The following is a 15,366-nucleotide window of genomic DNA, read 5'->3' on the forward strand; positions in this document are numbered from 1 at the left end:
TGAAAGGCTATACCCAGTGTCAATTGTAAGGAAGTAGAAATTTGGTTTAGATTCCATGCTCTTCAAGCCTAATAAAAACGATATCTAGGGCACTCCCTGGGGCCACTTGTTTTGGTGCCATAAAATAGAGTTTTGGTCAGACATCCCTTTGGAATAGTTTCCTGACAGGCACATACTTTTCCCCTGGAAAGATAGCAAGGGTACATTCAATACTGCAGCCTGTTCATTTCCCCTAAAAATGCCTAAAATCCACGTCCTGCAACTTCTAAGCCTTCCTATTTTCACCTGCAGGCTGCACAGACAACTGGCCTTCTTTGTAACCATTGTAAATATCCATGAAGTGTCCAGTTAAGTTCCATCAGTGAAAACCATAACCAACAATAATCTGAATACTACTGTACTTAACTCCATATAAATTATCTGTTGGTGTTTCAAAATCTAAAATGTGGTTTTAGCTTTCTAATTTTTACCATTCATGTGCCAACATTTCAGCTCATTCCCCTCCTCCCAAAGTCACTCAAGTCCTGGCTCTTTTAGTAGATCATTCCATGAGCCTAGGAGGTTTTGCCAGCTCTCCTCCAGAAACCCAGTTCCTATGGACGAAGGTTTCCTTCTTACAACACACCATTGTTTTTCGATTTAGACTGCCGTGGACATAGTGTCATAAGAGAAGTAGCAGAATCGTTCAGATACAACTTACCACTCTCAGGCCCTAGAACTGCACCTTCCCACCACCCCATCACCACCTCCACCTCCTCCTCCTTTACTCAGCATCATTTACCCAGGTGCGTAGGAGGCCTTCAGCTCTGATTTGATTGGAGGGGCAATGTTGGTCAGGCAGTGGCTGCTGAGGTACCCCTTGGGCATCACCATGCCATTGTTGTTATTGCAGTTGAGGTGAGTACTGTAGCTGGGTCCACATGGACTGGGCAATGGGGGGCCATGCCGGATTGGAACTTGGCTGCCAGGGGGGCCATGGTGGAGACTGTGCCGGATAGGTACTTGGGTGCTTGGAAGGCCATGATGGAGGGGACCACTAGACGCAGCATTAGAAGCATGGCCAGCACTGGAGACAGATACACCGACACTGGCAGAGCTGGAAGGTTGGGCATGAGGGTAGCCAGCAGAGGCTGGGATTTCAGAGATGGAGTCCAAATCGGAACTGTAGGAGAGAAGTTAAAATAACCTGAGTAACATGTGCATATTGCACTTTTCAATCTGCAGCCATACAGGATGACTCAATAGCTATACACTGAATGATGTTGGCTCATCACATCATTAATTCTCCACTGAAAGAACAAAAAACCCCACCACAGAATGTCTGAAAACATATAATGTCATTTGATCCATGATATGGAATAGAAATAGAAATAGAAATGCGATGGCTAACTTGAAAGTGGAGATTACAACCACATTTATGACATCCTGTTGGTGCATGTGTGTGTGGCAACAGGCATCAGCACTGTTCTCTGGCATTTGTTCCACAATGAGATCAAGAAAGAATCATGCACACGCTTTGGATATTCTTCAGAAAATCTCCTTTCAAATACTCACCAAGCTTATACTTGGTCAACAAGATGTGATCTTCTGGCTGCTGGCCCTTTGCCACTAAGTGCCATCCAATGCAGCACACAGAAGACATATAACCAATGCAGCACCTATTAGCCCAAAATGTAAGCTCCTGTCGGGTTCTCTCTTGCGTGACAGTCAGACTTAAATCCCCCACAACCTTCTACTTACACTAAAGTTATCTATTTCCTTTTCCTTTTGACTGTTTCCTATATAGCAAAGTCTGGTAATAGCACCCCCAAAGATATTCCTTTGGATAACACACAACAGAGCTCAGGTGACTGGAATCAAAAACTTAACCAATGGCTCTCAAGAAAAGAAGAATCAAAAGAAAGACTTAGGAAGAACTGTGGACGTGGTAGGGATAGACAGCTGAGCACAGTTGTGTGGAAGACAGATAGCAAAGGAAATATGATCACACCATGCAGCCACCATGGTCACCCTCACGGCATTGTGCAACCATCACTGTTTATTAGGAACATAGGTGCAAAAGAACGCACTTACATATCTGGAGAGTCTTCCTTGCCAATATATTCTTCCAGGATGCTGGTGTCAATGTTTGATGGTTCCAGTGCTCCATTAATATCATGACCTGAAACAAAAACAGGTTGCACAGGGAAAGCTATTAGCAAAATTCAGACAAAGTGCCACTGTTCCCTCAGGGCCAGACAGAGCTCTGATGATGGAAATTCCCCAGAACAAAAACGCTGGCTTAAGTCAAGGAACTGAATTGGCTTTAAAATGGATATTTGAAGGAGGAAGTGGCATCAGATTCAGATCTGAAGAATGGGGTATTGTTCTAGAAACATCAGCTGGAGGCCAAGAGATGGACAACGGAAGAATGGACACCAGAAGTAGAGGGCACAAAAGATGGATGGAGGAACCATTTTATTCAGTAGGGCTCAGAAATGGCTAAGGGATTTGAGTCAAATTAGAGGAACAATTGTTTAGGAAGGGGATAATCAAAAAAAGTATTATTTTTGAACTTTTATAGTATTTCAGAATCACCCATATCATAGAAGACATTTTAGTCAAAGTTACTTTAATGAACAAACAGCAGTACTGTAATGATAATTTAGACAGAGTGACCTTTTCTGGGTGTAACACTTTACGAAAGACCTGGCTGAGACTCAATCTACTGTCTCTCTCCCTCCCCTTTCTACCTCCAATGTGGCTGTAGCCTCAGTTTAGTCTTAAATATAGTGGACAAACTATGGTTAGTCTTAACTATAGTTTACTGAAGCAAGGCAACTTCAAACCTTGGTTTATGAAGCTGTCCTGTTTCTGTGAAACATAATTAAGAGTAATCACAATTTAGGGCTCAGATATTCTGTTAAACCATGGATATCTAGAAATGAATGGAAGCAAAAGTTTTTGAATTTGTCCTTGTGTTTGTGCAGAGGAAAGGAGCCCAAGTCAAAAACTCATGCACAGAACAATGAGGAGCAATTTAAAATAAAAGTGTCTAATACATACAATAAACAACTTGGGTAAACATACATAACCAAAAGAACAACCCCAGTAAGAGGAGGGGGAGCAGTAAATGAATGAATAGGCATAGACCATAACAACAGGCTTGTCCCTAGAAAGAGTCTCAAACTGTTAGGATTACTTAGTTGTCATTTAGTCCTGGTAAAAAAATGTTTCTTCCTAGAGATTAATAGTCTTAATAAGAACCATTGCATTTACTGAGGGGAGAGAAAAAAAATCCAGTTGCACTTATTGCCTGTGACCCTGAAGACCAAACTAGACGAGACTATGGATATCCTTGATCAAATCTCCCATCTCTTTTGCAATTTTGAAAATAGCAAGGGGTCAATAGATTGGGCCTATGGTGTTGGGAAAGGAGGGTTAACTGTCCCCTCAATCTTCCTAATGAAAATTTGCCCTCCTCCCAAGCTGCTATTTGCTTTATGAGGGGAAATGTTTGCATGCCTGCTGTGCAGTTACCTGTGTCTGGTTTGCCTGTGGGAGGCAGCACTCGGGCAGCTCACTACACCATTCCCATGCCACAGCTGGGTTCAAATGCTATTACAAAAGCCTTGGTCCTACCAGTTTTTCATCTACAGAACACAGTATTTCCCATCAGCACCATTTTTCTTGCTGTGCCTCTTTAGAACAGACTATCAGCTCTTCCCCATTACTCCACTACCATATCCCTTTTCAGCTGCATACCCATCATACCCCACCACAAGAATTCTGGGAACTGTAGTTTACCCTCATAGAGCTACAATTCCCAGCCCCCTTACAGCTTCCAGGATTCTTTTGAGTGGGGTGATATAAGCTTTAAATGTATGGTGTATCCTGTCTTGTTTAGAGAATGACTGGACTTTCTTTTCCTTTCTTCCAGGAAGTTCCCTCTTTCTCTTCTCTTGCACTGAAAAATGGATTGGGTTTGTTGATAAAAATAAACCTCCCGCTTTATCTGTTTCTCCAGGAGTCTGAAGCTTTGTGCACAATTCCTAAGTGCCAAAGGCATTATCAAGAAAAAGGGAGGGAGTCCTTCGCCCACAGCTCAGATAATGACGAGACAACCTTTTCCTGAATGGCTCAATCACATTAGATTAGAATGAGAAGACCCTCGCTCACCAGACAAGCGCACACACACAGTCAAAGGCGTCTCTCACTCTCCACCCCTTAACAGCATTCTGGGTAAAGGTTAGTCAACCAACCAACCAAAAAGAAAAAGGGGGAAAGGAGGGGAGGAAAACAGGGGGCTTCAACCTATCAGAATTTTACCCTGCGAAAATCCCTTTCATACCAAGACAAGCAAATCAGCAGAAATAAATCCAGTGAGGAATTTTGCCAAAAGGGTGGGTGGGTGGGTGGGTGGGTTGAAGTGGGGAGAAAAATTAGAGGCACTTTTTCCCTTGGTCATACATACTGAGAAAAGGTATGCCAGAGACACAATTTCATAATAAAGCATACAACCTTTGATTTGCCACACCAGGGAGAAATCACATGGGATAGTCTACTGCTGTACAGCTCTCTTATCAATGCCTATTGTATCAGCAACAGTTCATCACTGTCTATAAGTGCTGTATTTTTCTGTCTATAAGATGCCCCCATGTATAAGACGCCTCCTATTTTGGGGGACTCAGGTTTAAGAAAATGGGGGGAGACACCCCCTAATTTTTGAATTTATTTTTTAGGGGAAACACCTTATACATGGAAAAATACAGTATATCTCTCCCCTTCTACTTATCCCATTCAATACAGTTGGGATTCTTGGGTGAAGACCACCTGGTCCTTAAGAGTTACAGCGCAAGCCTATCAGGGTCCCCAGACTCAGAGCTTTCATTTAGAAAAAGGAGCAAGTTTCCAGCCCTTCTAGAGAGAAGGCCATAAATGCTCAACTAATAGCAAACAGAAACTTACTACACAAATGCAAAATTGGGAACTTTAAGCCTTTGATGAAATACAGTAGTACCTTGGTTTATGAACTTAATCCGTTTCGGAAGTCCGTTGTTAAACCGAAACCGTTCTTAAACCGAGGCATGCTTTCCCTAATGAGGACTCCCGCCGCTGGTGCCCTTCCACCGCTCAGTTTCCATTCTTAGACTGAGGTAAAGTTTGCAAACCGGGACACTACTTCCGGTCTTGTGGCGTTTGTAAACCGAATAGTTCGTAAACAGGGCTGTTCTTAAACTGCGGTACCACTGTACCAGCGAAACTGTTGGACCCCCAAAGATGACTAAAATCCAGCTTGTAATGAACTAAAGAAACTGCCAACTCACAAGATGATTGTGAGATTATGTATTTGTTGGTATAATATTCACCAAAGACACCCATGCTTAAGTCTGGGGGAAATAAATGATGAAATCATTTGATTAGGGGACTAGAATAATATGGCATTGTATTTGCTTCTTAAAAGTTTTCATTACGTATGAAAAAAAACAGTAGCAAGTAACAGCTCTATGGACTGGGATATTTTAAATAATAAACTTTCCTTTATTTATATTCTTAGTTACATGTTTATAAAGTGCATAAATATTATAGTAGGCACCAAATCATCCAAATCTGAAGTATCATAACATACAGCATACTGTTGTTATTTATGCATGTCTTCAGTGTCTATGATGCTGTGGCAAATAGGGCAAATAGACAAGTCCCCGTCCCAAAATGAGTTGGACCTAAAAGGACAAAATAAGTCTTTTTAAGTAAACCATTAAAAAATCAGAAAGAGTCTGAAATGTTGTAATTTGGGGAGGTAAAGTGAAAGCCCTTATCTGCCAGTCATCAACAGTGTTCTTCCAGGAAACTTTTTTTTAGCCGAGCAGTTACATCTGACCCAGGGGTCAATTCGGTGTTTAATAAAGATGTTTGTACATTAACCTCAATGGAGGAAAAGCTGTAGAAAAATGCGAGCAGAACTAAACTTAATGGGTGGAATTCAACATCACGTTATTATGACGTCTCGTCTGAAAAAGCATATCAGCTTGACAGATGGAACAATTTCCACCCTCCCCTCACCCCTTCTAGGAGCTCCTCTGAACCCCTTAGGCCAATTTGGGGAGTCGTGAGGGGAGGAAAAGGGAAAGCCCCATAGTGCAAGAAGAAGCCCTTGTGCAGGGCTTCCACTGAAGGGGTTTGTTATGTGAATCCTGCCCAAAGGGACATAATATTCCCTAATTATGCAACTGTTACATCCATGTAGTGCAGTATTTAGAGTGTTGGAATGCTTGGCCATGAAATCCCTGCTCAGCCATGAAACTCGCTGGGTGACTTGGGGCCAGTAGCAAGTCTCTCAGCCTAACCTGCCTCACAAGGTTGTTGCAAGGATAAAATGGGGAAGGAGAGAACCAGGCACACCTTACCTTGAGCTCCTTGGGGGAGGAGGGAAGGTGGGCTATAAATGTAACAAATAAATAAATTTATACAGCAATAATGGAGCCTTGCTTTGTGATGCTACAGTTGGAAACAAAAATGACTGACTAAATTCAGCACACACGCATTTTAAAAAAATGTGTTGATATGAACAGAAAGCTTATGAAAGGCTCAGTGAGAAAAATCATTTGTAGGGGCAGGGGGAATGATATGATTACAATGCATATTCTTAGAAGAAAGACACTGGTGCTTTGCATGCTGCCTCCAAAGAGTTCTGTGTGCATCGGGAGAGATCCTGATGTTGGCTGCTGCTCCCTCAAGCCGTTTGTGTCAGGCATGACTGTTCCACAGTGTTACCTTTCTGGCTTTGGTGGCAGGTCAACTCCTACCTTCTGGCCACCTTGCCTTGAAGGTCACTTTCATGAACACTTAATGGAGATGCAAGCAAAGGTGAGATAAGCAACCAGACTGGGAAGGTGTGTCAACTGGATAGCTTAGGGGAGTTACAACAGAACTGATAAGCAACCCTGAAAAAGAGTGCCGACTCCTGTTAAGTGGTTGCGAATGAGTTGATGAGGAGACTGTTGTTCTTTTCTTGCTAAAAATAAGCAAATCCTCGCAGGACTTTTCTCAGCTTTAGGCTAGAGGCACTTGAGCCAGCTACCCAGCTCTGGTGACATGCCAGTTCTCTTGGAGCAGCATGCTCTGTATCCATCCCAGGGTAATTTTAAAAAATACTCATCTCTTACAAACTTAATGCAACACAAGACAACGGGCTCCCATCTTGTGTTCTTCCCCCTGAACCACCTCAAACAATGGGAATCGCTTCCCCAAACCTGTTCGTGGTTTGCCTTTTCGCAAGCTCCTTCGTATGTCTGTTCATCCATCTCTCTGGGAGCAAAAAGTATCTCTGGAATGTCTGCAGCCGAGTGCGAGCTCTTAAGAGCATCTTGTTGCTCGAACCTTCTATTCAGTAAAGACTTGTTACCAAAAGCCAGCTTAGGTGATTAATTATAAGCTAATGCTGCTCTTTGGAGTCACGAGCTCCTAACAACATTAAACAATGCCCCTTTGCCCCCTTCCCTTTCTAACGAGAGATTAGAAGGGAGCAGAAAGCTTCAGAGGAACACAAACGCACTCGAAACTCCCCAAATGGGAGAGATTCTTTCTTCCCAGTTCCAATAAGACAGACATGGAATAGAAAATGCACTCAGTCAGCGCTCATCTTCCCCAAGCAAAAACTTCCAAGTGCTAACCCTGTCAGAGCCCTTTGTTCTCTATGGTGCGTGGTTCAACCTGCTCTTTACTAGTCTCTTCCTAAGCTCCAGTCCAAAGGCCCACAAGCCTGGCATTTGAACTTTGGTGCCGGGTGAAAACAGGAGTCACTTTATGAGGAAGAAGCAGACTTAGGCAGCAAACGGGAAGAACAACAAGCTTCCTTGTGGCCTGGCAAATGAAAAGCTCTCCTAGGAAATGCTGTAAACCTTCACTTCAAAAGTTACATTTCTTAACATATTATTTTAAGCTGCTTTTCCCCCAGTGTGCCACAAAAACCTATAATTTTATTTCTTTTCACAATTTCAGTGCTGTTCCTCAGTGACAGTTCCAACAATATTATACCTTCTACTGCAATGCTGCAATGTGCCTTTCAAATATAACATAGTTATTAGCAGAAACAATAAACAACCTTCAGAAATGCAGCTTGAATATATTGTTATTTATAGAACTTAATAACTTTCCTTTGTTGTCAATCTTCAGCACTTAACAGGCAAAACGAAACAATTTTGGTAGAGTGTACCTTAGGCCTTGCTTTGCACATAATATAATGATTTGGTATTATGTACACAATCTTCAGGGCCAAGCCTGCCTTCCCCTTCATCCTCCATTTTGGTTACAAGGAAGAAACTATTGCTTCACTTTCAGCTAGATGATGTTACTCAATATGTCCAACCTGGACAAACTGTGATTAGTTATACTACAAAGTTTAGGCCCCTAGAAAACAAGCCACTTTCAAACTGTGGTTTCTGATACCCGTTTGTTTCCTTAAAACAGATTTCTCCTCCAACTTGTATCCACCAGCTGGTTTAGACTACAACTCCCATCAGATTCTGCCAAAAACCAGCTGGAGGGCACCAAGTTAGGGAAGACTACCCTAAACAATAATTAGCACTAACCACAATTCCTGGTTGAGATAAAACGAGTAAGTGAAAGTGAAAGTTTCCGGTCTCCTCTCACTGATGCACCAAAGGGGAAGAGGGGAAGCAGAACCTGTGAGCCCAATGATGACCCACCAAACTGTGGCACTAAACTGTGGCTCAGTATTACATTCAGACACAGCTGTTATAAGGGCTGTTATAAACCCAGAATTTAAATAAAGATAGTATTTTACATAGGGAGCTGAAACACATACCATTTTCTGGGGGCCATACAAAATTCACTCCATTTACCAGCTGTCCTGGCAGTGGCAGCAGTCATGCTTCTTGGTGCTGCTGGGCTCCATTTTCTCTTTTTATTTCACCCACAACTCACTAGAGGAAGAGCAGGAAGAATAACCCTTGCTCTGATTTGGCTTTAGATGGCACCACATATCCAAATATCTGTTCTGAGTGGAATAAGTTCACATGAGAACATTCAGGTCAGCCTTAAACTTCACCTATCTAACAGGTACATCTGGAAGCTATATCCCAATATTAGGTACAAATTAAGTACAGTATATACCAGCAGCTGGCTTACATAGTGAGAACGTGAGTATTTTACCAATATTATTGACTCTGTTTAGTGAGGGGGCTGTGGCCTTTCTCTTTTACTTAAAGAGCCCAACCTCAAGACTGGACTGAGGTATTCCACCTTGTGTTGAGATGCTCCTGAAGACTATTGCCAAATGGCTTAGGCTTCAGTTACTCTAGGTATTGGCTCTTTTCCTACCTCCTTTTACAATCTCAAAGCAGTCTCCTCATATGTCACCTATGTGGCAAACTAGACTAGCAATGATATCAAGGGAAGAATTTATTAGTAGTGCCTCCCAGCTACTTTGAAAGAATCTTTCTCCAGAAAGCCAATATAGGCTCCATATTTTCTAGAAGTGCTAAAGACCTTTCCGCTTAGACCAGAGTAGCCAAGGTCTCCTATCATCCCAGACCACTGGACACGCTAGTTGGGGCAGATGGGAGTTGGAATCCAACAACATCCGGAGGGCACCATGTTGGCTGCCCCTGATGCAGACAATCATTTAGCAATCAAAGAATAAAGAGAAAGTTCTTTTAATTGTCGCATCCTTATCATTTCGAAGTTCTGCATGCCCGATTTGAAATGTCACAATGAGCCAGAGGTTTATTGGGTGCACGCTGCCTTGTGACTCCTGTTTGAATCTCCCCCAGTTTCCTGTTACAGTCAAACCCACAATGGTGTTTTGTTTTCTCCCACAGAGTCCACAAGCAAGTCAACAACAAATCATAGCTTCGGGTTGGCTAGCAATTGTGGCTTGTTTGGGAGGAACAAACCAAAACTCCAGATTTGGTTATACAGTGGTACCTCTGGATACGAACGGGATCTGTTCCGGAGCCCTGTTCACATCCTGAAGCGAACGCAACCTGCGTATGCATGTGCATGTGTCACGATTCGCCGCTTCTGTGCATGCGCATGACGTCATTTTGAGCGTCTGCGCATGCGTGAGCGGCGAAACCCGGAAGTAACGTGTTCTGTTACTTCCAGGTCGCCGTGGAGCACAACCCAAAAACGCTCAACCTGAAGCAACTTCAACCTGAGGTATGATTGTAATAGAAAGTTAAGCTTAACTGCCATTTCCTGGTTTGCTTCTCCTGCTCATGCCAAAAGTGGAGCAAACAGGAGTGATTGGGCAGCAGCTCACTGCTCGATCCAAATAAACTACCATAAGCCAGAGTTTCTGGCTTATTGTGACATTTGAATGTAGCCAGTGTTTAACAAGCCCCAATGTTTCCAAACCTCAGTGAAATCCCCTTTTCGACATTTCTCTACAAAACGTTGAATCAGATAGCAACAAACCAAGCGGCAGAACATCCACACCTACATATTAGCAAGCAAATATGTACAGTCTGCTCTTGCACCATCTTTCAGTCAACTCACATCCGTGAAACCCCAACAGACATATCCAAGTGCATATATAATGCACATCTGGTGGGACTATCGGAGGATTATGAGCTTTCGGAAAGAGGCTTTTTGTTGTCTCAGGCACAGTAAGTCACGTTCTCTCTTTCACTACATCTTTTGGGACTGATGAAAGAGAGAGTAAAACCTACTCGCTGCCAACTACTTGAGAATGTTAATTACAGCTAGAGGAACATTAAAATTGGAAAATAGTTCAGAATCATGTGGAATGCTGCATATATGAAAAAAAAAATCTAGTTACATATGCATTTTCTTGAAGCAACTAGATTACCGGTAAAATTGAGTATCCTTTCATTAGGTATTTAAAAAAATAGGCATGGGGTATCTAAATTATGCACAATTGCATGTTTAAACCTCATTCACATCAGTGGATAGAGTGAGTATGTGGTTTAATATCTCCCATTAAAATCACTGAGTGTCAGAATACGACCTGGGAGACCAGGGTTCAAATCCCCACTCAGTCATGAATCTCGGTGGGGCAGTCACTGCCTCTCAGCCTAACCTATCTCACAGCATTGTGGTGGGGATTAACTGAGGAGGTGGAAAACCGTGTATACAACCTTGAGGAAAAGGTGGTATGTAAATGAAACAAACAAATGAATGAATGAATATCAAACATGTTCTCTTTGTTCTTTTCTTCTGAGACAGAACTCTCATTTCTGTGCCTGTTTGTATTTTTTAAAAAACAGATAAAGAAAGACTCCAAAAATGTTGGGGGAGGATCTCGTTTAAGTTTAAACATCAGAACTTGTTGCTTGGCAGTTAAACTTTCCTCGTAAAGTCAGATGATTCAAACAGATAATAGAATAATTGACCTGTAGAGCTGGAAGGGTCCACCAGGGTCATCTAGCCCAACCCCCTGCAATGCAGGAATTGTGGGGTTTGAACCCATGACCCTGAGATTAAGAGTCTCATGCTCTACCAACTGAGCTATCCCAGCTGAATCATATTGGAAACAGGGCAAGAACTGAGAGTTTGGTGTCCATGCTGATTACCTTGAAATCCCAAGTCACAACAGTGTCCTCTTTCTTTAACATCCAATGCACCTTGCCCCTCCCTAGAGGTCAAGGGTTTTCATCACCACCACCCAGTGCTTTGCCAAGCTCACAAAGATTGTTTGGAAGAGGCAGCTAGTGCAAATGTCACCTCCATCTACATTGGCTGCCCATTTGCTTCCACAGGTGAATCAAGGTGCCAGTCAGAAGAGTAAGCAAGCTTTAAACAGCAAGGCTGTACGCCAGCTCCAATATATACAGCCTTGCTTTGGATCCTGTTTCTCCTGGGAAATAATATCTCCAGGTCTCTGGAGCTAGGGTTTTTTTCAGCAGGGACACTGCACCTTTGGAGGTATTTCCCTGGGAAGGCCTACTATGCCACTTACAACCATAGAATTGCAGAGTTGGAAGGGACCTTGGGGATCACCTACTCCAGGAAAATGCAGCTCTCCCGTATGGGGATCAAACCTGCAACCTTGGCATCATCAGCACCATACTCTAACCAACTGAGCTATCCAGGCTTCATGTTACAGTGCACATTTCCTAGTAACCACGCTTCTGTTCAACCCGGCATTTGAAACCCTGATGGTTGGCATGAGCAGGTGGCAGATTTTATACCTGATGGCTCAAACCTATTTTAGCACTGCTAGTCATGCAGACTTGGTTTTGCATTTTTGTTGTCTTTGCATTGATTTTAATAGAGTTTTCCTATAAGCCAACTTGCTTGAGATCACTGAGGTGGCTGCTTCTGCCTGCCTCTTGGGCAGGCCAGCACTGCTGAAGTGCATACAAATCTTTTCAGAGCTACCTTTCACTAACCCTAAACCTTCTGAAGCATTTCCAATTACTCCAATAACCCCTGTGCCCAAACCTCTCACAAACTTCTCATTTGCACTCTCACTGAGCAGACTGAAAGATAGGCAGCTGCCCAAGGGACTGAACCAGGCATTTACATGCTGAAATCCAGAATTCCCAGTTACCATCCTAAGGTATCCTCAGTTTCCTCTACTCCCAAACTGCAGGAAAGTGCCAGGAAATGGTGCAAATGTTTATTTGGAAGGAGCTGGGGGAATGAGGTGGGGGAGGGGGGCAGAGAGAGAAGGACATTAATTCAAGTACCAGCCTAACAAAAGGAATAGAGCCCTAGAAAAAGTTGAGTCCTTTGAACATGTGAGAATGCCAGGAATTCCACTGTTTGGACTGGTTTTCTCTGTCAGTCCTAAATGTCAAAACTTGGCCAGAGTACAAAAAGGAACTTGGGGTGATACAATGGATCGTGTTTATTTGGACTTCTGCCTTGGGCACGCTGGGCAGCTTTGAATGATTTAGTGTCTCCATTCTGTTTGTAAGGTAGGAATATGATGGAGGGCTGCTATGAATACACCGTAACAGTTAATTTGTTTATTGCATTTTATTTTATTGAATTTGTAGCCCATCCTTCCGACCCAAAGGGACACACGACAGCACATTGTACAGCATTAGTGCCTTCAGGATAGAAATTCCTATGGGTTCCCACCCCCACCCCCACCCCACCCCCACATCACAGAGTGGCCCCTGCATCAAACCAGTACTAGGTGACCAGGTCAGGGATGGATTCAATAAATTGCAGAGCAAATGAATTTGTGATCAGCAAGCTGAAACAAAAACACCACCACCTTTCTACCATCACAGTTTCATTCCAGATCCTACTTTGCAAACTTGACCCTAAGAAGCCTGACTTGAGATATCCTTCATACGGAGCAAGATCTGTTTCGGCTTTTTAGCAGTTCCCTGCAGATGTTGAAGGTGCTTCAGGTCACTGTATTTACAAAGTGCAGAGATTAAGAACAGAACGTACATTGCAAGATACGCTGATAGGTATATATGGTATTTCCACTTATAAAATCCCCTCCCTCTCTTCCTCCACCCTGCTTGTATACTTGCTCTGTTGCTCATCTTCTAATCACCTATAATCCTCCCTGGCCCACAAAGTGGGGGAGAGCAGAGGAACTGCCAGAGAGAGAGGGGAGGGGTTTACCTTAATTAGAACCAGATGCAAGAACCTGGAGAAGATGACAAGGTCAGCCATTTTAATAGGCTGGTGCACATCAGCGAGGTGGGGTGGGTGGAGGTGGGGGAAGTAGAGGCCTGAGAAAGCAGAGGGTGAATGGGAAAGAGCCGAATGGAGCAGAGTTACGGCTACGCAGCATGCGAGCTTCCATAATGCAGGGTAATATTGGGAGACAGGAAAATTCTGTTCTCTCCTTGATCACATTAAAATCCAGGAAGCACCACCCCACTGGGTTTAGGATGTATAACTTCAGGTACACGAAGCTACACTAAAAGCGAATGACAAATAAGGGAAAACACCTGGGATTGTATTTAAGTGACATGACCCAAACTTATGTTTGCAGAGGAGCATTACACCCTGAAATAAAATGTACCAATGCATCTATTCTGTCCCCCCTCTTTGCCATTTCCACCTTGGAAATCAACACAAACTTTGACTGTTTTGCAACCTGTGATGTGATTCGGGGGACTGGGGGGGGGCATGAGCTCCAAACGAAATTTCCAACACCAACTCTGAATAAAAATAATAGTTCTTATCATTTATATGCCGCCCATCTGACTGGGTTGCCCCAGCCACTCTGGGCAGCTTCCAGCAAAAAATAAAAACACAATAAAACATCAAACATTAAAAACTTCCCTTCCCTTCTGAGCTGCCTTCAGATGTCTTCTAAAAGTCAAATGATTGTTTATCTGCTTGACATCTGATGGGAGGGCATTCCATAGGGAGGGTTCCTCTGCCTGGTTCTCGGTAACTTCACTTCTCTACCTTATGATTTTTTTGGAGGGGAGGGAGGATTCTGCATTAGAAAAAGTCAGAAGGACATTGGAAAGAAAATAATCTGTGTATATCATCCGTACGAAATTACCTTACGGTGCCACAACCAGTTCCCACAGCTCCCCTTGTGGTAGGTTAAATGTTATATTGCTTGTAAATACAGTTCTCTGGTAGGGAAACCGAGGCACGAGGCTGTTAAGGCACTTGGTCGAGATCACACAGGGAGACAGTGGTGAGGCATAGGAACCCTACAGAATACCTCTCTTTAGAAACTGTCTGCCTTGGGTCGCTATGGGTAGCAGACTTTTAACAGCAAACACTCTCATTTATTATCCCTGCTATCGCAGAGAAGACTCTTCAGTGTACCACATATTATCCTAAAGCTATGATTTCCTACTGTCTCAGACTGTGACCTTTACTGTACCCAGGTGGATGTGCTACTTAGAATGCCTTATTTTACCCACCATAGGGACTTCTGGGTGCTATATCTATCCAAACCTAGAACCAGGACAGATGTCCGTTCATATACAACTGTCCTTTGCAGGTGACTGCCAAAGGGTTTCAATGAATATACACAATGGGCTGCAAAATCAGTGTGCCTCATCGGCACATTCTCTGGAACGCACCAGGCTCCTCTCCCCGCTTCTGCCTTCCTCCATGTTTATACTTCCCTGCCTATTGATTGGCTTGTTCTCCAGCCATGAGTTTGAAGAATCCACACAAGAGATTCCTAACCAAACACTGCCTTAAGGGGGGAAGGCTGCAGGAATGACTGAGGGGGAAACACGCTGCTATGCCCAATCACTTCCCCTTCGTCACCTACAGCCAGAGTTGCAATACTGGGTCATCGCAGGAATATTCATTGTGGGGACATTCACTCAGATGCAGTTGGCTGTTAAAACAGTGTGTATCTCCCTCCATGGACCTCTTCCTCCTCCCAGCAGAAGTAACACAATGGGGGCCACCTGTGCTTTGGAAACTGACTCCTCCTTATCTCGCAGCAAT

At 43.4% G+C, this 15,366-nt stretch overlaps 1 protein-coding gene across 4 annotated transcripts in view; it reads right to left on the reverse strand.

Moving 5' to 3' along the window:
• The window catches only part of MYRF (myelin regulatory factor), a 93,077-nt gene that overhangs the window by 44,428 nt on the left and 33,283 nt on the right, over positions 1-15,366 (reverse strand). For all 4 annotated transcript variants that reach the window (XM_083485047.1, XM_083485045.1, XM_083485046.1 and 1 more), the window contains exons 2-3: positions 2,074-2,161; positions 782-1,162 (exon numbers count right to left, since the gene is read on the reverse strand). In XM_083485047.1, the coding sequence (XP_083341173.1) occupies positions 782-1,162; positions 2,074-2,161 (469 nt within the window). The remainder of the gene's footprint in view (positions 1-781; positions 1,163-2,073; positions 2,162-15,366) is intronic.

Source organism: Podarcis liolepis (genome assembly GCF_965112155.1).
Source record: "Podarcis liolepis genome assembly, chromosome: 1".
Lineage (NCBI taxonomy): Eukaryota > Metazoa > Chordata > Lepidosauria > Squamata > Lacertidae > Podarcis > Podarcis liolepis.